At 47.6% G+C, this 26,152-nt stretch overlaps 1 protein-coding gene across 8 annotated transcripts in view; it reads right to left on the reverse strand.

Annotated features, from left to right (window-relative positions):
• Positions 1-26,152, reverse strand: part of LOC135387859 (uncharacterized) — a 61,576-nt gene that overhangs the window by 966 nt on the left and 34,458 nt on the right. For 4 of the 8 annotated variants that reach the window (XM_064617031.1, XM_064617032.1, XM_064617030.1 and 1 more), the window contains 14 exons: positions 20,403-20,435; positions 19,754-19,783; positions 19,080-19,109; positions 18,437-18,466; positions 18,280-18,309; positions 16,092-16,110; positions 14,148-14,245; positions 12,191-12,541; positions 7,470-7,704; positions 5,284-5,428; positions 4,697-4,848; positions 4,254-4,368; positions 1,741-1,911; positions 1,274-1,381 (listed from right to left, as the gene is read on the reverse strand). In XM_064617031.1, coding sequence (XP_064473101.1) covers positions 1,274-1,381; positions 1,741-1,911; positions 4,254-4,368; positions 4,697-4,848; positions 5,284-5,428; positions 7,470-7,704; positions 12,191-12,541; positions 14,148-14,245; positions 16,092-16,110; positions 18,280-18,309; positions 18,437-18,466; positions 19,080-19,109; positions 19,754-19,783; positions 20,403-20,435 — 1,547 coding nt within the window. Of the gene's footprint in view, positions 1-1,273; positions 1,382-1,740; positions 1,912-4,253; positions 4,369-4,696; positions 4,849-5,283; positions 5,429-7,469; positions 7,705-12,190; positions 12,542-14,147; positions 14,246-16,091; positions 16,111-18,279; positions 18,310-18,436; positions 18,467-19,079; positions 19,110-19,753; positions 19,784-20,402; positions 20,436-20,494; positions 20,567-23,151; positions 23,269-26,152 lie in introns of those variants that run through there. The other 4 variants (XM_064617033.1, XM_064617035.1, XM_064617034.1 and 1 more) reach the window with 4 other exon arrangements.

A 26,152-nucleotide genomic window follows, 5' to 3' on the forward strand; every position in this document is an offset into this window, starting at 1 on the left:
CTCAATTTCTGCAATATTTTGTACTTCGGGTTACCTTAGTAGTTTTGTACAAGCGGTGGATGTCCCACGGAAGATGCTTCATTCTAAAGTTGATTATCATCGTCGTTCTTCGCGTTTTCATAGGAGCTGTAGCACTGTCGTCTGCTACGGTAGCCGTATACGTCCGCTTCTCCGCGTTCAAAATTCCAATTTCCATTTTCCAATCATTATGTAGATCTCGCGGGCGGATGAGTAGCGCCCCTAGCGGACCGTGCGGACGGTCTCCTCATATGGGTTGCCGATTATGACGTGGTTATAATCTAGTAGATCGTACAATGATATGTGGATGGCAGAGTGCGTACTCATAATATAGAAGGTGCAAGCGTATTACTTTCGCTCGTCCGTATCCTTATGGTTGTGCGCCGTATGCCACGAACCGGTAACGGATACGTTTACGATTTAGAGTCGTGGATGAACGTTTCCGGTTACGGTTCGGTTACGGTTCCGGAAAAAAAATTCGCTTCCAAGCGGTTTTCGGCTAAACAACCTAGCACGCCAAACAGTGCCGGTGCCACTGTGTCTCAACTTTGCTGATACAAACAAATGAGGGGAGAGGGTGTCGCTCTCGCAGAAGAGCACGCTACTGTAGCAAGAAGCCTTAGGAAAGGGGGGAGGAAGCGCAGGAAAGCATGTAGCATTTTTCCTGGGGCCTGGAAAAGGCACCAATTTAAAAAAAAAAATACCGGGACACCAGTACGTTTTGCTGCAGTGTCCCAGTCAGTCGCACTTCCTTTTTCCTTAGCGAGAGAGACATAATGACGCTTTCACCCAAATAGGGCGACAACCATTAATCGGATAGGCATGTTCAGAAGGCTCCAAGGGGGTGCCGGTCTCCCCAAACTCAGTCTGGGCGCGGAGCATGTTAGTCTGCTTGAAGCATGATCAGACAAGACGAACATGGGACATCGTTCACTACAATAGATAGCGGGATGGCCTACGTAGCTCAGGGTATCCTGGTATTGTCGGAACCGCATACACCTTTCCAAGCCAGCGCAGCACAACCAACCAGTTAGTGAACGCAGCACGTCTCTTCCGCGTTAACACCTTCCCACCAATATAGTACATGTCCCATCCCATTACATCCCATCACGCATACATTACCCGTGGCCATATAGATTTCGTCCCGGAGGGCAAACATGCCCAAAACCAAAAGAAGCCATTTCCCCCCTAACCTTTGCGGAGCTCCAACAGCCCATGAGAGCTTTCACAAATGACGCTGTTCATCATTCCTTACCTTCTCGTTAATGTCATCCAGCGTGTCCCAAACGTACATGTATTGCCCAGATCCGTGGGAATGGCATTTGCAGCCCAGAGGAACCGTTGGTTTTTTCACGTCGCACACCTGGAACACATTTCCCCCGTAAACGCTGCTTCTCGTGATGCCCTGGTCAGACGGCAAACCTAAGTCCGTTAGCGGAAAAGCGGTTACTTCATCCAACCATCATTTCGAATGACATCGTCCTCTGTCCTGATTTCTTGAAAATGGAGGGCGTACACCCTTTCTTACAATTATACATGTCAAAAAAAGGCGTAGGCAGAGAACCATGTCATTCGAAATGATTGGTTGGACTACAGCCGGAGTAACAGCCTTTCCGCAATTTCGCAAGTGAAAATGCCGAGGTCCCCCCTTGAATCGCGCTTCCAGTATATATTGTGCTGTTGGGGTATATTTCACTTTTACTGAGCAGTAAAACTTCGTACCTGCTTGTAGAATACCATCATATAATCTTTACAGTCTTCCAAGATGGGCGATGCCTCTTGGCGGCCACTTTCAAAGTAATAGGTGGACACGCCGAGGGAGAAAGCCAGGAGGGCGGACTTGTCGCTATCCCAGTCCTGTGCCTTCGAAAGGATGTCCCTTATTGCGGTGTCCTGAAAAGGGGGTCATCAACATACTTGGTCAGATTTCGTGCTCAGTCTGGTAGCGAGTTATTTTGTATTTCATTTCACAGGGAGGTGGGGGGTGTCACGTGGACAGGGGATCCTGACCCCATACAGCAGCGGAGGTGGGCAAAATAATTCACGGACAAAGTGCACGTAGGCTGCTGCTTGAGAAACGCTAGCGTTCTAGTGGACGACAGGATCCGATAATATCGACATATCCGGCAATCGTCGCAAAAGCCGCCATATTTCCATCTTCCGCGTTCCCTCGGACCTCGAGGCTTGTGGTCCAGGGACCCGAGGCTTGTGTCGAGATGTGCCTTCTCATGGGAGACGGTCCCTCAGCCCTCAGTACTCACCATTGTCGTCCCAACTGGGCTCAGAATTCCGACACGGACTCTCAAGTGCGGCGAGGCTACACTCTTACAAATGAACTTCACCGCATAGCACGCAACTAGCCAACCATCACCTCGAACGATATCGTTATCTGCGCTGATTTGTTGGAAACGGGAGGCGTACGCCTTTTCTGTGACAATTATGAACAGCATAAGTGTCACAGAAAAGGCGTACGCCTCCCGTTTTCAACGAATCAGGTCAGATAACGATATCGTTCGAGATTATGGTTGGCTAGGAGCGTGCTATGAGGTGAAGTTCATTTCTAAGAGTGTACTACATTGCGTGCGCGTAACACTGGGCCTAAAACAAAAGTGCGCCTAAAGACAGGCGTCGCCCCAGACAGTTTTATCGCCAATGTTACTAGTAAGTTAAAAATGTTTAGCGTTCCCTGTCACATTGTACTAGGATGACAAGCAACAACCCGACAACATAACCTGTACGGCCAACTACACTGTTAAAATAGAACTTCCACATAGCACGCTCTCAGCCAACGACCACACCCGAACGTTATCATTCTGTGTCATGATTTGCTTAAAACAGGGGGAGGAGCCTATCTGGGACAAGCATAATGTGACGCAGATAGGCAGCTCCTCCCATTTTCAGCAAATAAGGAGACAGAATCCGGAATGACGGTTGTCCAGGAGCGTGCTATGTGGTGAAGTGCTGTTTCAACAGTGTAGCCTTGCAGTACAGTCCTAAAACAGAACTTTCACCACATAGCACGGTGAAGGCCAACCATGGCAGAGAGTGATTTGTGGAAAGCGCGGGGCGTTTTGTGACATTTCTGCGTAAGGCACAAAAAGGCGTACGCTTCCCGTTGTCAACAAATCAGGGCACAGAACGATTTCACTCGGGCTCGTGGTTGCAGCGTGCTAAGTGGTCAAGTTCTCCGTTTACAGTATACACGATATTTTCGGGTAAACATAAACAACCGCCACAACTTCCGGCGCCACGAAGACTTCCGGTCCTTCCGTGACAAAGGACGCTCGGAACCTCCCGATTTGTTGAAAACGTGATGCGTACCCCTTCTGTGGCAATTTGAATTGCCACAAAAGGGCGTATAGTGCCCTTTCTCTCTCCTCAAATCAGAAGCGGCAACTGTCAATCGGCACAATTGATTGGCTCAGAGTGTGTTTACTGAGAAAGTGGACGTCGTTTTGGCACCAAGCCGAAAGCAGTGAAAACGGCATGTATACCTTTGATGCACTCTAAAAACAGAACTTCACCGCGTAGCACGCTGTGTCCCAACCATTGCCAATAATGATAGGGTTATGGCTTCTGATTCGCAGAGAGAGGTGGGCGTACGCCTTTGTGGCAATTTGGATATATGAAAATTGTCACAAAAAGGCGTACGCCCCCCCCCCGCCTCTCTTCGAATCAAAAGCGATAACCCTACCATTCTTGGCAATGGTTGGAACACAGCGTGCTATGCGGTGAAGTTCTGTTTTTAGAGTGTGGGGTGAAATCAGCTTCCAGCGTTAGCGTTAGTAGTGCAGTCAGTAGTTAAGTCCAGTAGTTAATTCAGTTCAGGTCAGCTTTTTTTTTTCGAAAAAATGATGCTGCACTCTTAAAAATAAACTTCACCGCATAGCACGTTCCTAGCCAACCATAATCTCGAATGATATCGTTATCTGCCCTGATTTGTTGAAAACGGGATGTGTACGCCTTTTTTGTGACACTTATGCTGTTCATAATTGTCAAAAAATAAGGCGTACGCCTACCGTTTTCAACGAATCAGGGGAGATAACGATATCATTCGAGATTATGGTTGGCCAGGAGCGTGCTATGCGGTGAAGTTTATTTCTAAGAGTGTGGGAGACTGGACAAAAAGCAGCAGAAATTGCAAAAAACAGCAAATTGCAGAAAAAGCAAAAGTTACACTCTTGTCAGCTGAAATTGTATGTGCTACCAGTAATAATGCGTTTTCAGGTGCTTACAAACGCTGGCTGGTAAGTCTGTTGGGAGTCTGACCACATCGTTGGCGGGAAGCTCTTGCAGCCACCATGCCAGGTGTTGATTGCAGTGTTCACGACGATGTAGTTGGCTATTGAACTGAAACGTGTGAAACTTTCAGACACAAAACGAGAGAACAGCAGCTTTGAGGTGCAGAGCTTATATTGGTGGAGTAAAAAAGTGACCTTTACTTGGCAAATTTCAGAGTTCAGCTCGCAAATATTTACATAATTAAACTTGGAGTACATGACATTCACATTAGGAGGTGGCAAAAACCTAAGAACAAATGCTGTTGACCGCATGATTCTAGGTGACGTAGTTTTTTTATTATAATGACACGTTTTCTGGGACACCCTGTATATATGACTCTTATATAACAAACCCCGTGGTTGGGAAGTCATGCAGCGCATTATCTACAGGTACATACTTTTGAGCAAAGTCCTTGATTGTGGTGGCAAATGTTGTTCTGTCTGAGGCAAAGTTCTTCATCTTGAAAGCCGCTACCAGGTACATCGGGTTTTCTGTACCACGGCCTGTTTCCCCATAGGCGTGACCTTGCTTCAAAATCGTCTGTATCTTCTGCACGAACAAAGAAACAACCCTTTGTGATTTATCGTCCCACTTGTCTAAAGACCGAAAGCACAATTTAATGGCGCGGCACGCAGCAATGTACTCCCATATCAGTTGCGGCGACACCAACACTACCACATTCCTGAAGAAGCACACACTCTTAAAAATGAACTTCACCGCATTACACGCTCCTAGCCAACCATAATCTCTAATAATATCGCTATCTGCCGTGATTTGTGGAAAACACTTATGTCCTTGCAGCAAAAATGCTAAACGGAGCAAAGTCGACCCCTTCTTGGGGCCTCCCTGTGTGACGCCTTCTACTGTCTAGGTAGTGTTGATCACATTGGCACAATGGAAGGACAGATCCAGTGTTTCCCCAGCAGCATTACGGCTGTGACACCACTGTTCTTTTTCTGACAGACAACGTGAAAGGTTACTTACCGAGAACAAATCGTTAACAGGAATAAGAGCAGAACCTTCATTGGCCTCGATCAGTATATTGAGGACGCCGAAATGCTTGATCTTGTTTGTATACAACAGTTCCAGTTTGCTGTTATCCATCTGCGAGTTTATTGATTTCAGATGCCTGCAAACATGCACAGCATGCATCACTCGCCAGTCGCACTGACACAGCGCTAAACGGTAGTCACGGACGCTACGGGGACATCTATCGTGTCAATTTCGTAAACATGCTAACAACTGTGAGACCAAACCCGGAAGCTCTGCAGAGATCGCTTCCTCTATTCAGCAGGCGGCTTCTTAAGGTGGGGGCGCAAGTGGATCGCCTTAGCCTCTCATTCGTGCCGCTCCTTCGCACAGCTTACATAAGCTACGGCGCGCGCACGCAGACACGTCCACACCAATCGACCAGCACTGCCTAGCACTGCCGACACGCCGGAGCCACGTCGCGCCCTCTCCTTCTGTCCTTACCTCACCACTCACCGCGCATGCGCGCCGCGCGATGGCTACAGACAGACCACGCCGCGATTCTTGCCTAGCGAGGTTCTAATGCTAAAGCATTAACAACACTTTCTCGTGGTTTGAGACGAATTAATAACTTGGAAATGACTTTTAAGCGGGATTTCTATACATGTGCACGAAACCGCAACTCTCGCTGTCATGCGGCACAAAAAAAGAAAAAGGACGACGAGGCCTGCGCAAAAGCTGGACTGAAAGCGCAAGGAACACTGACAAAGAACGGAGAAACAGACAGGACGTTCGCTTAAGAAGCGCAAGAGTCTGCGAGGGCTCTACCAATCCTTCGGAAACCGCACAGGGTACCAATAGACCTCTACCCGAGAAACATCATGATGATACCGAAACAAATCGGAAGGGGAGGACTGGGTTCCACGGATGAGCACATGTTCGCAGCCTCCTCTTGAAAGAAAAGTGGGACACGGAGGTCGCGTCCCTTTCATGGACCATCGTACCTCCAGACCGTGGCTTTCGGGAGCGACCTCGTTTGCCCCCCTATAGCTTCAAGCGTAATTCAACTCAACCAAATTGGTGGCGCTGTCGAACACTATGACGTCATTTGTTTACAAACAGGGAGAGGTCTATTCGCAAAATGTACGTGCACTGTAAACTGGAAAACACCCTTATGGGTGTAAATGGCTTGTCCTATAACTGACACCTCTTTTTATACCGTACATGGTCTGGAACACCCTTTTTAGAGGGTGTATTCCGTGTAAATCACCCTTGGAAAGGGCGCTTTTCTTTGAAAATGCCCTCTTTTGCACCCTTTAAACACCCTTTTAGGAGGGTGTAAGATCGTTAAACACCCTCCTAAAAAGGTGTATAAAGGGTGCAAAAGACGGCACTTTCAAGGAAAAGAACCCTTTCAAAGGGCGTTTTACACGGGATACACCCTCTAAAAAGGGTGTTCCAGACCATACAGTGTAAAAAAGGAGTCAATTATAGGACAAGCGATTTACACCCATAAGGGTGTTTTTCAGTTTACAGTGTGCCAGGCAGTCCCATTTCGCCTACTGACTGTGGCGCGTCACATGGAGAAATGGGCGGATAGAGGCGTTGCATCCTGTGCTTGAGATCGCATTTTAAGCCCATTTTTTCTGCACTCTTATCGTACCCATCTCAACTAAAAACACAAAACAAATGCGCCGTGTCGAACAAGTTTTCGCTCGTGAAGCACGAAGTCACACGAAGTTAAACACGTTTTTAAAGGGTAGCGAGTATAGCTGGAGTAACGACAACGTTCAGTTGTCGGTACAGTTGCCTCTGAAGTCGGCCCAGGATTCATACTATCGTCCTGTGCCTCACGGCTTCCTGGTGGTGTCTATCCATCTGTCTACGACTCTTACGTCGCTGTGCACGTCGCTTACAGCCATCAGATAACTGACAACATACGCGTGAGATAAGACTTCGCACATCTCTTCGCAACCGTGTCTCACAAAAAAAAGAGAGAGAGAGAGAAAGAGAGAAAAAAAGCATTCGCCGAGTTGCGCGAAAAGCCAACCAGAAGTTGAATATTGAATATGGAAGTTAAGTATTATATTGTTTGCATGGTCATTCACAAGACGCCAGTTCGCACAGATAAATGCTACATTGTTTTACCCGCGTACCGCGCCTTGAACAGGCAGTTCAGGTTGCCTGGCCGTGAAGCTTACCTGAAATCGAAAGAGACACCACTGTGTTCTCGGGTCTTTACGTGCTCCAAGAAAGTATCATATGCCACCCGACCATCCGGGATATACGAAGGAGTCCACTTGGATTCTGCCTCGTCCCAGTAGATGTGGGTGAAGAAGAGGATGTCACAGAGATCTTTATCTGGGTAGAAGTACTTGTTGGTCGCCTGGGACCCCACGGTGCACAGCAACGGTTGGAAGTTTGGATGCGGGGTCGCTGCAAAAGTAACAAGTCAGGTTAGTTTGTCAGTCACCGCGAAACATTTATGGTTACGCGCAGGTGAACAGCAATGGAAGAAGGGCGTAAGGCAGTCCGCCGGACCACCACCTGTTAGCACTTGTTTGCTGCTGCTGTTTTGAAAAGGTGTGGCTTAGTCGTGGAACAGACTTTTTTCACATTCGCGTACCCTGGAGGCTCTCCTGCGAACACCAGTGGGCGCGCGAAAATAAACCCACGTGGTGCGGTTTTGGTACAAAGGACCAAAACCGTCCTGGAGTGAGGCCGAAGATGCCATGTGCAAAGTGCCATCACACTTTGTTCCAGGTCCTACGACGTCCATTTTGCATAATTTTCTCTTAGCACGGTAGTACGAGCGTAGTTAAAACGTAGCCGGGAGCAAATGTGTATGTTCGTGAGACGTACCCAGCATCCTGCATATTGTATCCTAGGCAAAACATTCACTGATGCCACATCCCGACGTTCGCTGGATGTTGATGGGCGGTTAATGGTTCTGCGAGAGTGAACTCTCACGTTTCCGCCGGCCGCTACCCAGTAAGTCAGAAATATCCCAGGTGCATTCCACAAAGGTCGCACCCGTCCGCCACGTCTATGCGACATCGCCAGTACGCCCACAATGAGACTTCGAAAAGTGTCTTACTTTCTATATCCCTGTGACATCTGGTGGATGTCCCAAAAGAAAGGAGCAAGCGTGCGGTATGTTTAGGAGACCCTTAGTGGCATGACGTAAGTAAACGGGGAAAAAATTTGTGTTTACTATTTTATTTACCAAGTACTCACATTATAGACGCTAGCTAGAGTTAAAAACACGATATTTGCCAGGATATAGGATGTCAGGAACGTTCGCAGGTGGGTATACGCTGACTTCGTTTGCAGACTCAGAAGTTAACTGAAAAAACGCTGTCACCGCTGCAAGGTGATACGCCACGATACACTTGATGAACGAACACTTTGTATTTCAGTATATGCCTGCCTATGTATTTCAGTATGCTCTTGAAATCCGCGAGCCTGCGTCGTATATGGTGAAAGGCATTATCAACGCGCGGTCTGCATTGGTCCTGCCCATTGATTATGGCCGAAAGGTCCCTGGGCACCCCTCCCGAAGTGTGGTGTGCTGCCAAAAGTAGATGCCTTTTTTGTTTGTTTAATTAGTGTGCGCAGCATTCATTTGCTATAGTAATAAATCACTATCAATTTCATATTGATTCAGCACAAAAATGTCTATACAACGGTTCTGGGATGTGAAAAGAGTAGGAATGTGGCAGTCGCGTGGATGTACTTTCTACGTCACTCTGTGAAGCTCCCACGGATATACTACATCCAATTTGAAATATCCCCAGGATGTACCTGGGATGTATATGGCTTGCTGGGATAGGGTGTCAGTACGCCGCTCGCCTCGCGTGTTCCGTAAACTTTTGTCCCAACCTGTATCGGGGCAACGACCGCCATTTCTTGCGACGCTCCGTCCAAAAATTGGACTCTGCGATCCTATGCGTCCGTCGCTTTCGAAGGGCTTGCGTCGGTCGATATACGGGCGCAATAGTGCGGGCCAGGCTAAATCCAGAGCCATCGATTGCGAACATGGACAATGGTGGGCCTTCGTATCTCGCCCATTAATTCCGTACCATCGCGCATTAAGGCTCAGACACACGGTCGACAAAATGTGCGACCTATCGTGCGACCCGTCGTAGCGCAAAGCATTCTGGGACGGATTCTGGAGAAATAGGTCGTCGCAGCAGCTCTCTGCGGCAAGTCGCAGCGCGACAAAACAGCTTAGATATCTCCGCTCCTGTGGGTGGGTTGTCGGCTGTAGTGACGTCATGAACCAAGCAGCCAATGATGCTGCCTCTCTGGTAGGGGACAGCGTGTGTTCCGAATGCAAACAGTGGCTGATTTCGTCGCCTTGAAAGACACGTGAAATTAGGTATGAATTGTTCCCGCTTACTGTATGTTACGAGTGAGCACACTTGGTTATGTTAAATAAAGTGCAAGCGAGTGTATCTCTGGCCGTGCTGTTCTAGCAACACAGCGGTCCAGAGCGACATCTGGTAAGGATGTCGCCGTCCATGCGTCTGCTAATGCAGCACGCGACAACTCGTGACACGACGGGTCGTGCATTTTGTGGTACATGTGTTTCGCCCTTTAAATGACAATACTAGTATGACAACACTGATCATGAGGGAAGACACCTGGAATTACTGTTCCTCAGCAACCGTGCAGGACCACAAAGGCTGTGGTATAACCGTAACCGCAGGGACGTCAGGAATATGTGTAACTATAACATTCGCATGTGCGTGCAAACATATTACGAAGTGAGCGCTTCGCGGCTATGACGGGAGAGGGCGCTGAAACCATCACACTGCTGGTATCATCAGAATCTATTCCCGGCGCTGATTCATTTGACCCGCATGGTAATTTTGCATGAGTGATTGCGGGAAAACCAGTGATGGCCACTAACTACTTCTACAGTAGTTTAACTATAACTACTAACTACTTTGTGATTGAGTAGTTTAACTAGTAGTTCAACTACTGCAATGTAGTTTAACTACATCTATAACTACTTAACGTTGTCCACCAACACCAATCCCTTGTAGTGTTCTTGGACACCTAAATATGAATCACAAGCACTACTAAACTTTGGCTCAAGTCATTGCTACGATCGTCAAATGCAAAGCTTGCGGCGGGATTCTCTGTGTGCCTACGCGATAAACTAAGTTGCAGAATTATTCCACAGCAAATGAGGCTTCACTAGACAAGCATTAAAAGTGAAGATTTAGTGCACATGCACGACACAATTGCTCTGCACCTCTGTTCTCATCAAACAAGTAGCTCAAGGTAAAAGTCGGAAGCACAATCGTGCCGTAAAGCTTGCGGCAAAATCAGAAGTAGTTGGCGCCTTCAGTAACCTAACTACTGTAGTTAACTACTTAAAATAGTAGTTTAACTAGTAGTTGCCACTACATTTCTGCAAGCAGTTGATAACTACTTTTTAACTACAATCAGCTAGTTTAACTAGTAGTTTAACTACATGTAGTTAACTACTGGCCATCACTGGGGAAAACATTCACTACACGACGGAAACGGCAACCTCCATGAGACGTCCTTTTTTGTTTCCTTCAAAACGCGAGGAAGAATGTGGGTTTCGAAACAGACGACGGTGCTGGGTGACGTCATGGTATCCTCCGGCGACCAGACCGCCGCAGTATGGAGCTAGCTTTTCGCAGTTCGGTTTGGGTTTGCTATTATCATTTACGAATTACTGGCACAAAGTGAATGCGAATGTTGTAATCGCTATGGGTATCATGCTCACGTATTTTAATTCGAATCCTGGCGCAATCCACCTTACTCACTGAGGGACACTTACCCCTCCTTTTTTTTTCTTCGCTGCGGCGTGTTTTGCAAGGAATAAAATGAGCTTCTGCGAAAGAACGACGAGTGTATAGGTGACCTAGGAATTCGAACTCGAGGCCTCTGTTATCCACTCGAGTATCAGAGAACGCAACGTGGTCCTCGGACACGTGATTCGTGACGTAGCCGGCGCAGATCAAGCAGGTGTAAGCGGTGCGTGAGCTGAGAAAGAAAGAAAAGGTGCGGGGGGGTCCCTGCATTCACTCTAAGGTCGTGTCGGCCACCTTCGGAGTCTTTCTCCGACTGTTTTTGGCTCCTGCTGGACAGCTACACCTCATTGCCACTCCGGACTCGGAAGACTGCGTTTATTTTAGTCCATGAAAAGAAGGTGCCTCGTGGATCCTATACGCGAAATTTCAATCCTGTACGTTTCTGTCAATTTTTAAAAGATATATGCTGAGCCTCCACAAGTTTCGATGACGCGAGGAGCGGGTGACGTAGTCGTAAGCCCACAAATTGCCATGACTGCACGTTCTGGAGTGGGCACTCGTCTCCTAACAACCACGCTGGTGTCCGGGGAAGGTCCCGTGGTGGAGAAGTCACGTGACACTGATCGAAAGAGGGGAAAATGAAAGATGTCCTCTTCCTCTGTCTCCCTCTCCCTCTGCGGTCGGATCATATGTCACGTGGGGCTCCGCTACAGGAGTGCAAAAGGTTAGCCCCAGGGAAGACGCGAAGGGCAACAATTAACGTTGCCTGGCGCTCCGTAGTAGCCTAACATGACGTCACAGTTCTCAAAAAATAAAAATCAATTTTCTCTATTTCTCTAGCTTTCGCGTCACTAGAGCCCCAAATATTTTGCGGGAATGTAAAGTGAGACAAGAAGGCTTCAGAAGCATAACTTTGGTACGATTGTGAGGACACGTGCCAGGGGCATAGGTCCGCTGTGTACCTTTCAAAACCAGCCACCAGAGGCCAGCTACCCAGCTGCGAAACACCCTCAACATTACTATCCTCGTTGCTACTAACTGGCCTTTCCAGCTTCACCACTAACAATGGGAAACCGCCTTCAGTGATCACGCCTCTGTGTGTGCTGCTACACACAAGTAAACCTTACTTGTAGACGTCGTCGTTGTCGTTGTAGTGGTAGTCGTTGTCGTAGTAGTGGTAGTCGTAGTCGTCGTAGTGGTAGTCGTAGTCGTCGTAGTGGTAGTCGTAGTCGTCGTAGTGGTAGTCGTAGTCGTCGTAGTGGTAGTCGTAGTGGTAGTCGTTGACGGTGTAGTCCTCCTCGTAGCAGGAGTCTTCAGGGTGGTGCTGGCTGATGTTGGGTATATGTCTTCAATAACACTGACGTCTGTCTCCTCTTCGGCATCTCCAGGTTCACTGCTACTGCTACTTCCACTTCCTCCTCCCCCTCCTCTCGCTCCACCTCCCCTTCTGTCAGGGACGTCGCCAGTGTCGGATGTCCCTTTTAAAATATGGGTAATTGTACGCTATGTCGTCTGCACTGCTTTTGTACTGGAACTATGGCTCGAAGCGCCTAGTGTGCGTGTGGAGGAACCTTGAAAACAAACAACTCGGGGGGAAAAAATGTCAGAAACGGTTGGCCTTTCCCTTTGTACTTGAGGCATTCTAATGGCGCGTGGTGAGATTTTTACTGCGAGATTTTTTGTCGGCTTCCAAGGAACTGCGTGCACTTGGTGCGTCTCTTTCTCATGGCAATTTCCGAGTGTCAGGAATTTGCCTACTAGCACTTTTTCCACCAGGCTTCGAAGCAACCGGGTTGCGGGGTCCCTAATATAATTGGGTTAGCAGACGACAGAACCAGAAGACGACCGACCGCGATCCTCCTAGCGTGATCCAAGCGACTAAAACCGCCAGCTTTCTGCCACTCGTGTTCGGGAGACAACGATCACGTGATCCAGCGCGGGCGCCAACGTAGCCAGGGTTGAAAAAAATCGGACATTTTTAAAAAGATCCTCTCCAGTGGGCTGTTTTGAATAAAACCCGGATATTTTTGGAGAATATACATACGAGGCTAGAAATGTGACAGAGTAAAAAAAAAGAAAAAAAATAGAGTGCTTCGCTGTTCTTTTCGGGTGGCCTCTCATAGTTTCTGTTTACGGAACTGCATGTCCCAGCAACATTGTATCAGTTTCTATTGTGTTCCGAAAAGTGAGTTCAATGCATGCACGCGCGGTTCAATGGTGTGGACCCCACACGCCTGGATTAGCTGTCGTGTTTCGGCGCACTTCAGTTCCTGCAGTTCCTGCAGGAAGCGGAAGAAAGTCTCTCCCTGAATGAACAGAAGTAGAAGAAAGCGGGAAAAAATTAAACCTGAAAACTTAAAAAAAAAAGTTGAAAGCTAATGTTGCGCGTACCTGGGCTTTTGCAAACAGCCAACACTACAAGAAAAATAAACCGGGAGTTTTCCGTGTCACGTTGAATTCAGATTGTCTTTCACATCACACCTGGAGAAAATGTCTAAAAAATCCGGATCGAATCGTGTGGATAAAAGAAGAAATCCACCGGATAGAATCCGTGCGGACTAAATCCAAACAACCCTGTACCTAGCAGTCTCCAAGTGCTATATAGGCCGTACTTTCCACGAAATGACCACCGAATTCGCCGTAACTGCTGTACTGCATAAGTACTGACATCCTGGCATACCGGTATCATTCCTCTCCGGAAACCAGAAAGGTCTAGGTTCGAATCCTGCTGTCAGAACCTGATTTCATTTCATTCGATTCATTGATATGATCATTGAAGGCTTACGGGTTTGTGTCGTCCATGTTTATAGCCTGCGTCGGCAAATACTGGTTGATTACGAGAAAATCCTTCGTGGGTACTATGGTACGGGTACTATTTTTTCACACCCCGCATCGACTCAAGTGGTTCCTTCAATCGAAGCGGGATGATCCTTACGATCGTGAAGATTACTAGCAGCTTTTTGCCTGACCTCCCCACCAACTTGCTTGGAAAAATAAAATTGAAATCAACCAATGAAATCAATTACGGCCGTTAGTGCAGACGAGGTCGCCCCAATGAAGGCGCTATGTGGTGTCTGGACTCACCGGTGGTCGAAAATACGAGGAAGACCAGAAGGCCCCCTATCAGGAGGAGGAGACACACGGCACAGACAACCAAGGTGGTGGTGCTGTCGTCACTTGTCCTGCGTTTTGAGAAACAAGACCCGTTCAGATGGTGGATTACGCCTGCCTTACAGGGGCGCCGGGTCTCACAATCCGATAACTTTACTCAATGGGAAAGCACAGGGAGTTTTTGCTGTAGTATCAGTTTCTCTATTGTACTTTCCACTGTTTTACCTTTTCTCGTACTCGCTATATAACATCTATGCAACAGAAGTACATCGTGTGCGCGTAGCTAAATATGAATGCTAGTAGCGTAGAGTGCTGGCGGAGTTGGTCGATTCATGACGAAACACGAGGAGGAGGAGGAGGAGTGTCGTTGGGAGGAACCCGAGAGGTCTGCCTGCCTGATTAGGCGGCATGTTTCTCGGGAAGGGAAAGGTGGTGGAGAGGAGGAGAGGAAAGGAAAGGGTGAAGTGGAAGACCGAGCGGAATTCGCTCGGGGGGAGGATAGCTGCGTCCATGGGCCGACTTCAGGGGAACTGTGCCGGCATACGCCTATTACACATCTGAGGGAAACCCAGGAAAAACCCCAGACGGCACAGCCGGCCCGCGGATTCGAACCGCGGACCTGGGGTCTCCAAGCGCACGCGTTACCGCTGCGCCACCGGAGCTGGTTTGACGAAACAGCAGAAGAACCGTATTTTCGGGTGCATAACGCGCACCCCCAAAAATTAATAGATGTATACAGTAATAGTACAGTACAGTAATAGTAATGTATACAGTACAGTACTACTAGTGTACTGTACTGTATGTACAGTACTGTACTGTATTATTGAGAGGAACTCAGTTCTACGTGGCCTTTAATGAACGCAGCATCCAAGACCTGTGAAAGCAAAACAAGTCGTTCGCTGTGTCCGAGGCACAATGGAATTACCTGTCCCTGACATTAGGCGCGCACCTCTGCACACTGCGCGAAGCTCTCATTACGTGCTGCGCGTGCGCAGAACCACCAGCGCTATCGCTTACGTGTAGGCAAAGGTGATAGCGTACGATGCTCCAGCGTATGATAAACCATATGCGGAAGCTGGTTTAGGGACTGAAATTTCGTATTATCGGTTCGACATAGCCTGAGCCGTTACTATACACGTACGTCACAATTTTCGTTCGAAAATTAATTGAAAATTACTCGCTACTGCGCATTGCTCGTCAAGCACACTTTAGTTCCCCTAGACAGCAAATACTCCCCATTTTAGTTCCGTAACCCCGAAATTTACTCCCCAGAACTGCGAACAATCACCGAACTTGGTAAATGGTCTCCCGAATGCAGGAGCCTACGTAAATATGTGGCGCAGCGGTAACGCGTGCGCTTGGAGACTGGGAGGTCCGCGGTTCGAATCCACGGGCCGGCTGTGCCGTCTGGGGTTTTTCCTGGGTTTCCCTCAGATGTGTAATAGGCGTATGCCGGCACAGTTCCCCTGAAGTCGGTCCATGGACGCAGCTATCCTCCCCCCGAGCTGATTCCGCTCGGTCTTCCACTTCACCCTTTCCTCTCCTCCTCTCCACCACCTTTCCCTTCCCGAGAAACATGCCGCCTAATCAGGCAGGCAGACCTCTCGGGTTCCTCGCAACGACACTCCTCCTCCTCCTCCTCCCCCCTCTGATGGTCGGTGGACACACAGCGAGAAATAGTTACCGGTCTCAAATCGTGCCCTATACACGTTGCAATATTTTATGATACCACGGTGGGCGGTTTTCATTCATTAACGTTAATTATGAGACATTCATTTAATCCCATGCATTTACTCCCTCAAATAATTTTCTATTTTTATTTTTATTTTTTGTGGCAGTGCATTTAGTCGCCGTCACAGGAGACAGCGCTAACACAGTACCTGGGGTTGGGAGAAACCAACCTCCAGTTATACTTACTCGGTCTGAGTTGTCCCAACTAAAGGAAGGAAAAGACGGACGATAAAGCAGAGAATCGGCCACCATGAGCACTGTTGTGTCAGTTCCCAATAACATTCGCGAAGCAAATTCAATGAATGCACGCACCGGACCTGCGGGAACCACTACGAGAACCCAGACCCCGCTCGTAGTACCACGTAAAGACGAAGAAGACACAGTTAAAATGCGATATCGTGTGTCGGTCAGTTCTTGCTGTTGGACAGCTAGCCGTAAGACGTTGTACGGGTTGTTCTTAATAAAGGTCCGTTAAGTCGTCATAGTGTACATGGTTCAGAAGTTCCAAGTCTTCTCCCACCGCGGAAACTACTTAATATGTCCGATGACTTGGACCTCTCTTGGAGAACATGGAGGGAACAATTCAAGTTATCAAAGGCAACGAGCCTGAAGACGCAAGACGCTGAGGTTCAAGGAGCAACCTTTCTTGTTACGATTGGCGAAGACGCAAGGCGTGTCTACAAGACATTCATCTTGAACCCGACAGGCAAGTTACGCTTAGAAAACATAACCGAACAGTTCGACAAACATTGTAAGCCTGTCATCAACCTCAGCTACAGGGACTTCGTGTTAGACACAAGGAACCGAAAGGAACCGACTTGCGTACACTTGCAAACTAGTGCCACTTCGGCGACTTACATGACCGCATGTTACGGAGTCGGGTCATTCCTGGGGTGATTAATAAGCGTCTACAACAGCGGCTCATCAACGAGGACCCGACAACAAGGGCCACGCAGAGGAACGCGGGGAACGACAGTTCAACGAAATCCAAGCTCGATCAGCGCCAGCCGTCGTACATAGCCTATACAGTCAGACGCACGCCATCAGTGTGGATATGCACAGCACACGAGCGGCCAATGTCCTGCAAGTGCAAAAAAAGTGCAAAAACTGTGGCAAAAGAGGACATTTTGCGTGTAGCGTGTTTTGGAGGGTCTCATGGGACATCCCGTTTTCCGTTCCTGTCCTCCCCGGGGTTGACTAATAAGGCGCATGGCAGATTAGACGAACGGATGTAATGTATGAAGTTATGCGGTGTGGAAGGGAATCCTGTGTTTCCTCAAATCGGAGCTGCCCCCTGGCGAGGTTACCACAAGGGAGCATGCAGACACTCCGTGTGTGTGTGTGTGTGGGGGGGGGGGTCCGAGCCCGAGGTGGGGAGGGATGGAAATCCCATGTATAAACGACGTTTTTTTGGGGGGCACTTGCCCTTCCCCCCTCCCCCGTGGACCCCGGGGACCCTGGGTTACCAGAGGGTCTTTGTTGACTATCTTTTCAGATGACAATGTCTGAAATTGCTCTGTGAATTGCTGAAAACTCACTGTGCTCTTGGCATTGGAGAATGTTGTACGAATAGGAAAAGAGTAAAATATCACTAGCTCGTGACGTGAACCTTCAAATACCGAAGTGGCGCAAAACTGGTCAATGTTTCCCGCCAATCGTGTACCAGAAAGCAGCCCAATCTGGGTAACATTCAAGGAAACGAGAGTAAGCAGTCGGTAACAGTGAAAAGGCGCAGACTAGCTAGCTGATAATAATAATGAGACAACAAATTTCCCAGTGAAAAACAAAGGTCACAGACGGAAATTTTCAGGAGAGGGGGTCACAGGGGCAGGGGTGGGGAGAGCTACGTCTCGATCCTACGTCTCCCTGTCCTTTGTTCCGCATACTCTCGTCTCATCTCCCTCGTCTTTTTCTTCTCTCATTGCTGCTTCGAGTTTCTAACCCAAACTACCCAAAGTATAATGTCTTCGACAACTATGGTCTACATGAGGAGCTATGGCTGTGCTTGCTGTTGCAACTGCTAAGACAAATCGGCTCCATTTCGTCTTGCGGACGTATATTTCGATTTTCCATTACCATTTTCCCACAAGTACTGCTCCTTATTTCCCGCTATACCTAAACTTTAATGATGAAAGAAGGAAGTCACTGAAAAGGTTAGCCAGCTGTAGGACTCGAACACACATCACCTGGATTACCGGTCCAGGGCTCCTACGAATTGACTTAAGCTAACACACCTCCCTAGCGACTTTTCATCCGAGCCTCTTTCATCATTAATTTCTTGGGCACCGGAGGCTTTGCGTGTAATTGTCCTTTCTATGCGCTCCAGCCTCAGAACATCATTTGATATCTAATCTCGAACAATTTTGGTACTCACTTGGAGTCTGCTGGTAAAACCCCGATTGCGCTGAAAACAGAAAGTACTCTATATCAAAACAGGAAGTATCGCACATTGCATCGAACCTTCGCAACCTTGCGGAAAATGAAGCAGAAGACTGCCCTATCCCACGATGTCATTTTTTAGGTATACTCACTTTGATCCTGCTGGAGAAACCCCGACTGCACTGAAAACAGAAAGTATTCTATATCAGAAAGGAAGTATTACACATTGAATCGTCGTTCTACTCATCAGCCACGTCTACACTGCATCAAACCTTTGTAGCCTTGCGGAAAATGAAGCAGAAGGCAGCACGAAGCAGAACAGATGCAGAAAGCTTATTCGGACTATGGTTCCGTTTTTATTTTTGGGTGGATTGGGCGTACGTTTTTCGGTGTTTATCGATTTTAACGAAATCTGTGTTTCTCGATGTTTTTCCTGGCGTGTAGATGCCTTTCCCGACAGTTTCCCAAATAGAAATCACAATGTAACCGTGGCGTTTTACGGCTAACGAAAAAGCAAACTGACAGTTTTCACAACCATCGTATTTCAGTATAGCTTCCTGATCTGCATTAACAACATGCTGGGCATGTGCAGCAATTTATCTGTCATAGTTCCTGGAATGTCGCTCTGTATTCGGTGTACTTGGATTAAAACGGAATGAGAGAAAATTTACCCAGCATATGCGTTCCGGGTGCTTTCCGATTAAAACCAAAATCGCGGAACCCTAATTATACGGCTGCCCTATCCCACTATGTCATCTTTTAGGTTTGGGAATGGAACGTCTCATACGTACTCACTTTGACTCTGGTCGAACAACCCCGATTGCGCTGAAAACAGAAAGCATTCTATATCAGAAAGGAAGCATTACACATTGAATCGTCGGTCTACTCATCAGCCACGTCTACACTGCATCAAACCTTTGTAGCCTTGCGGATCAGAAGGCAGCACGAAGCAGAACAGATGCGGAAAGCTTATTCGGACTAGGGTTCAGTTTTCAGTGGATTGGGCGTACGTTTTTCGGTGTTTATCAATTTTAACGAAATCGGTGTTTTTCGATGTTTTTCCTTGCGTGTACATACCTTTCCCGACAGTTTCCCTAATAAAAATCACAATGTAATGTTCGCACGGCGCTCATTCAACATGGCGTTGTTGGCTGCCGTGGCGTTTTACGGCTAACGAAAAAGCAAACTGACAGTTTTCACAACCATCGTATTTCAGAATAGTTTCCTGACCTGCATCAACAACTTGCTGGGCATGTGCAGCAATTTATCTGCCATAGTTCCTGGAATGTCGCTCTGTATTCGGTGTACTTGGATTAAAACCGAACGAGAGAAAATTTACCCGGCACATGCGTTTTTCGGTGTTTTCCGATTAAAACCGAAAATGCGGAAACCTAATTAGACTGCCCTATCCCACTATGTCACCTCTTTGGTTTGGGAATGGTCTCTTTTAGGTGCTCATTCGTACTCACATTGATCCTGCTCGAAAAACCCCGATTGCCCTGCAAACAAAGTATTTTATATCAAAAAGCAAGCATTGCACATTGAATCGTCGGTCTGCTCATCAGCCACGTCTCCGTTGCATAAACACAGGAAGCAGGACAGTAGCAAAAAGCTTACTCGTTCTTATGCGTTGAACGTCACGAAATTAAGGCTGCCTTGTCCCACTACATGGGATTTTTCTTTATTATTACTATTTTTTTCTTTGGGGATAGAACGCCTCTACGCAAACAAAAAGAAAGAAAGAAAAGAATGAGACTTAAAAAATGAGGGCGGAGAGGATATTTACAGAAATTCACGTATACTCTGAGGCTGGAAGGGAAAGGAATCCTTGGAAACTCGAAATCGCTCTCTACAGTTTCACGTCATAGAAAAAGGAACATGTCTCTGGAAGTAATACTTGACAGTGAAAGTAAACGTACAGCGTATTGGCTGAACGGTAACATGATCAACGAATTCTACCCCTGTCCTCCTAACACATCTCCCCTAGCGGCATTTCAGCTGATACGTTTTCGCCATAATACTCGACGTTACACAACGTGAACTCGTTAGAGCGAACTGTTTAGAGCGAACGGGCGCTAGTACACATGAGAAACCCGTGCTAACTAAATGAATTTCCACCTTCAGAGTAGTCTTGAGGATATCCACCGAACTCTGTAAGAGAAAATAAAAGGAAGATACATCCGCGATCTTCGTGCCAGCTATATTCTTACGGTCGTATCCGGTCTGGTCAGTGGACCCCTCCGTCGCGCCAGAGTAGTATTGGTCGTAATCCTGTCCTTGTACTGCAAAGAGGGAAGACGATGAGCGGCGAACGGCCCCAGGAGAACTGAGACTGGTCCACACCGAGGATCTCCGTTTTCTCGACACGAACGACGAGTGTGAGGGAAGCGAGATTTCAACGGCGCGCTATGAAGCAATGATGTGTTTTCATGCGCAGCGGACCCTCGTCCTATTCTTCGCTGTGATTGGCCGATCGCTGCCACCCCGCCGTCGTTAGTCGCGCAAGGGGCGACGGCTTGGACGGGGACAAGGACAAGAGGGGACGGGGGACGGGGACGGGGACAAGAGAACGGGGCTCTGGCGGGGGTGACATTGTTGTTTATGGGGTGAGGAAGTTTAGCCATCCTGGTTAGAGATGCGAAGCCCCGAAAAAAAACCCGGAAATTTTAGGAAAAAAACATTTTTTTCGGTTGTTTTCCTCGTCTCCGGAAAAATTGCCTAAAATTTCCAGGCGTCAAAACTCGAAAATGTAAATTTTCGTGCCTTCGATGCGTTCTAACTCGCCAACAGTGCCTTAGGTGCCTCTAATCCGCCAACAACCACCAACTTAGAGCTCCGTCTGGCTGCTACAAGCTATCGCCATCGCGTTCACATAATGTCGGAGTTCTGGTCGTATTGGACGAGTTGTTCCAATAACCTATCTCTGAGTAGACAGCAGTCTCATGGGATGCTCCGCTCTGCATTTATGCCTAGAGGGTGAACACTACTAAAGATTCTAGCTCATTGTATGCTGTGGCCGGCAATGCTTTGACTCAGCAGTAACCGCGTTTATTTCCATTTTTTCCAATTTTTCGAAAAAAAAACCGGAAAGAAACCGTTCTTTTTTTTTTTTTTCGAGCTATTCAAAATTTCCAGAAATTTTGCATCTGGTGGAGGCTTTCTGCCGTTGCGGCCGCCGGCGGCGGCGGGAACGCGCCTTTGTAGTTCAGCGCCAAGGTACGCGCTGCGGAGGACACAATTTTTAGCGGAGCGTCTCCAACGGACTCTACTTAAACGGAGTGCGGAATGGACGTCATCTGGTAGCGTAATTTAAACCTGTCTGTAGTACCAGGTGGAGGAGAAAGGAATGAGGCTGTGCGCTTTTCTTAATGCCCTACACTCTTAAAAAATGAACTTTACCGCATAGCACGCTCCTAGCTAACCAACATCACGAATGATATAGTCATCTGCGCTGATTTGTTGAAAACGGGAGGCGTACGCCTTTTCTGTGACAATTATGAACAGCATAAGTGTCACAAAAAAGGCGTATGCCACCCGTTTTCAACAAATCAGCGAAGACAACTATATCATTCGAGATGATGGTTGGCTAGGAGCGTGCTGTGCAGTGAAGTTCATTTTTAAGAGTGTATAACATCGTGTAAGACACCACACTCTCGAAGCTCTGTATGTTCTTCCGAAAGTTTGTAAAACCGGTGCGCCACACACGTAATAGCGCTATTCTATATTGAGCAACATTTACCAGCTATTTTAGCAATACCCGCATGCACGCCATGACCTTGTACGAGCGGCAAAGAAACGGCCGATCAGAAAGACGATCAGTCGAAAACTCATGCACTCTTAAAAATGAACTTCACCGCATAGCACGCTCCTAGCCAACCATTATCTCGAATGATATCGTTATCTGCCCTGATTTGTTGAAAACAGGGGGCGTACGCCTTTTCTGCGACAATTATGAACAGCATAAGTGTCACAGAAATGGCGTTCGCCCCCCGTTTTCAACAAATCAGGGCAGATAACGATATCATTCGAGATAATGGTTGGCTAGGAGCGTGCTATGCGGTGAAGTTCTTTTTTAAGAGTGTGGGACACGGACGGAGCGAGTAAACTACATGGGACGTTTTCGCCGCGTCAAACCGCCGAGAGAACAGTGACAAATACGTGTGATCGCAGTGAAACATGCTTGTGTGTTTTCCGTCCCAAATTCGTTACATATAGTACAAGGGCATCACGTGGTACCTGCCTGCCAATCAGGGCCAGATGTTCCCCGTGCATTTCGTCTGCACTTCGTTCGGGAGGATATGAATCTTTGAAATTCATACAAAGTATGAAAAAACAGATCTAATTGATTGTGCGCGTCATATGTCTACATAGTGGTACTAAAATATAGCGCTCGTATTTCATTTTAGAGTCGAATTCAACTACAAAAAAAAACATAGGAGTATTAAGAAAACCAACCAGTTTTTGAACATATCTCGCGACAGTAACATTGCTTCCTGTTCTAGTAATCCCGTTCTAGTAATTCTCATCGAGTATGCACTTATTGCGCTGGCAACTCCGCAAACCGCTCCTGCTGCACGTTGTCAGAATGAGCCGTAACGCTGTCGTCGTCCTAACCAGCGGAACGAATCGTAAACAGGTTCAGCTAAAATTAATAACTTCCGCGCAAGCGCCCAGAATTAAATCTGAAATCAGAAATCTGAAAATGAAACGAAGTATCTGCGAAGCAACCTCTGCTTGTTCGTTACACCTCCCTTAAACATTTTCTGAATTGCACTGAGCTCCGGAACTATACAACACCAAAAGTAGCCTATAGGGAATACGTTGCTAGTTGTAACTGCTGAATGCACTAACGCATTACGATACACACCATACATTACGATGCTGTATGATACTGGAATCCTTGAGTAGCTGAGTAGCTTGGAAAGCTGAGCAGGCGAGCTGTACTGAGCAAGTGTTCCAAGTGTGGCTGCACGCTCACCGAGAAAGTGACGCCAACGACGGCAACGGTTCTTCTTCTTCTTCTTCCTCAGCCACAAAGGAAATGGCCCTTAGCCACACAGGGCGATTGGCCAGGAGTATGAGAGGGGAGCAGGTTCTTCCGGGTTTTCCTCAGACGCTTTCAGACATACAGGGTGTGTGCAGAAAAACATGACCCGCATTTTTACATGTAACTCGTTGTCTACTTAGCCGAGGAACTTCCGGTGGCGCACGACGGCGTATTTATGCGTGCGAAAGCTACAAAAAAATCCTGCAAGCCATACTCAGTGTAAAACAATAAACAGAGCGCGAAAACATAGGCTTCCATGCATTAGAATAGGGCGGTCATGACACTGCATGGTAGTGTATTTCGGTCTCATGAGAGTTATGTGCAGGCACCGCTAGGGACACTGCCGATGAGCATCCATGTGGGACATCGTTTCGATTTATGCACCGATAGCTCCCCTAGCGGTACTTGAACACAACTCTCCTACGTGCACCATGTTGCCCTTTCACATACACCCTGTTGTCCACCATGTTACCCTATTCTGATGCACGGAAGCCGACGTTTTCGTTGTTCCGTTTATTTTTTAAGCTGGGTATGGCTTCCACAATTTTTCTACAGATTTCGCACGCATAAATGCGCCATCGTGCGCCACCGGAAGTTCGTTAGTTAGGTAGGCCACAAGCTATGTGCCTAAATGCGGGTCATGTTTTTCTGCACACACCCTGTATGTCGGCACAGTTCCCTTAGAAGTCGGCCCAGGACGCACATTCCCCCAGGGCGTGAGTCGTGACGTTGCCCACATATGTGAGGCCGACAACGGCAAGCCCTATCACCACCACCACCACCACCACCATCATCTTCTTCCTCGTCTCCCTCCGCAGCAGGTTGTTATTGTTGTTGCTCCTCGAGCGGGATAGCGCTTCTTCTTCCAATGAGATGATGGCGGTGAGCCACTAAGGGAGATTGGCCAGGACAAAAGGGACAAACTATATGTCCTATCCGCAAGGGAGATTGGCCAAGGTCTCGAGAGGTTTGCTTCTTCTTCACACTGCGCCTGCACGAGCCACGTGACACTGCAACGTACAATCACTTCCTCTCAAGACTACTACGTAAAACTATTATTACCCTATCAACAGTAGATGGTCGTGCTCTCTCTTGTCCAGAAGCCTGACGCACGTAGTAGGTCAGTTTGCGCGCAACCGCATATAACTGTTGGTGTCCAAAAACCCTGTCCGGTAGCCGCTTGGCCGATCCGCAAGGTATATCGGTACAGTGCGGTTGTGGGGTAGTTCGCTGCGGATGCGAACTGTCCTGTCTTCTTTACCTCGTCCGTGTCCCATGTGTGCTGTTATCGTGTCATCTCAGGGTAGACCTGTTGCACTTTGTAGGACCAAGTTGGAAAAGGTCGGCTTACAGCGAAAGAGTAAAAGAGGAGTTGATGGTACAATAGGGTTTTTCTTCCTTTGGCAGTCTCGGGTTTGCGGTTCTGCGACCAAAATTTTTGTTTCGACCGCGATAACATGCGATCAGGTAACCAGGGAAGCGAGTAAAAGTAAGTCAGTATGTTTTTACATAATTTTCGTGTATACTGAGTGAAATATCCCACGCATTGACTATCCTAGACATAAACAAGCCCCCATCACAGCTTCCGGTGCCACGAAGATTTCCGGTCCTTCGGCGACTAAAGACGCTCGGAACCAGCCACCATGCAGAATGATATCTTTGACTTCCCTGATTCGTTGAAAATGGGAGGCGTACGCCTCTTTGTGGCAATTTGAATTGCCGTAAAAAGGCGGATACGGGTCTCTCTCTCCTCAAATCAGAAGCGATAACTGTATGAATTGGCATAGTGGTATAGTGGCGTGGCATAGTGGCGAAACCGGATGTCGGTTTGACAGCAAACCGGAAGTGGTGCAGAAAGGCATGTATAAGGTCAGGTGTGGAGCACGTGCTAGTGCCACAGTGACTTTGGAAGGGCGTCCCATACAGAATTTTGAAAAAGCTGTCGCTACGGTTGCTTCTAGCAGTACATATACTGTTCCTGGAAATATTTTTTTTCTTAAATCTGTCGTGAAGGCAGACACACACACACAAAAAAAAAAAAAGATGCCACGCGGACTATGTATCTTGAAAACTGCAGACTCCACTCTTAGAAATGAACTTCACCGCATAGCACGCTTCTAGCCACCCAGCTTCTCGAATGATATCGCCATCTGTCCTGATTGCGTCACAAAAAAGGCGTACGCCTCCTGTTTTCAACAAATCAAGGCAGATATGATTCAAGATTCTGGTTGGTTAGGAGCGTGCTATGCGGTGAACTTCATTTTTAAGAGCGTGCTCCTTCAAAGTGAAGTGCAAAGTGAAGAATACAATTTCAGCGGTACCCCTCATTAGAACAGAATAGAGGACATGCTATCACTCTTAAAAATGAACTTCACCACATAGCACGCTTCTAGCCAACCATCACGCCGAGTGACATCCTTCTCTCCCCCGATTTGTTGAAAACGGGAGGCGTACGCCTTTTTGTGACACTTATGCAGAAATGTTAATTGTCACAAAAAGGCGTACGCCTTCCACAAATCACTCTGTACAATGGTTGGCCTTCCTTCAGCGTGCTATGCGGTGAAGTTCATTTTGAAGGGTGCATAATGACGTTTGGTCCAAGAGCAATATGAGGAAAGGCAGCCAAGCTCAGGCTTTTTTTTCACATCTACCACAACCAGTTACACATTGACAGTAGCAAATATATTACACGCGTAGACCGTCACAGCAAACGAGTCCAATCATGACAAGAACAACAAGCCGTACACTCTTAAAAATGAACTTCACCCCATAGCACGCTCCTAGCCAACCATCATCTCGAATGATATCGTTATCTGCCCTG

The sequence above is a fragment of the Ornithodoros turicata genome, chromosome 3 (assembly GCF_037126465.1).
Source record: "Ornithodoros turicata isolate Travis chromosome 3, ASM3712646v1, whole genome shotgun sequence".
NCBI classification, from domain to species: domain Eukaryota; kingdom Metazoa; phylum Arthropoda; class Arachnida; order Ixodida; family Argasidae; genus Ornithodoros; species Ornithodoros turicata.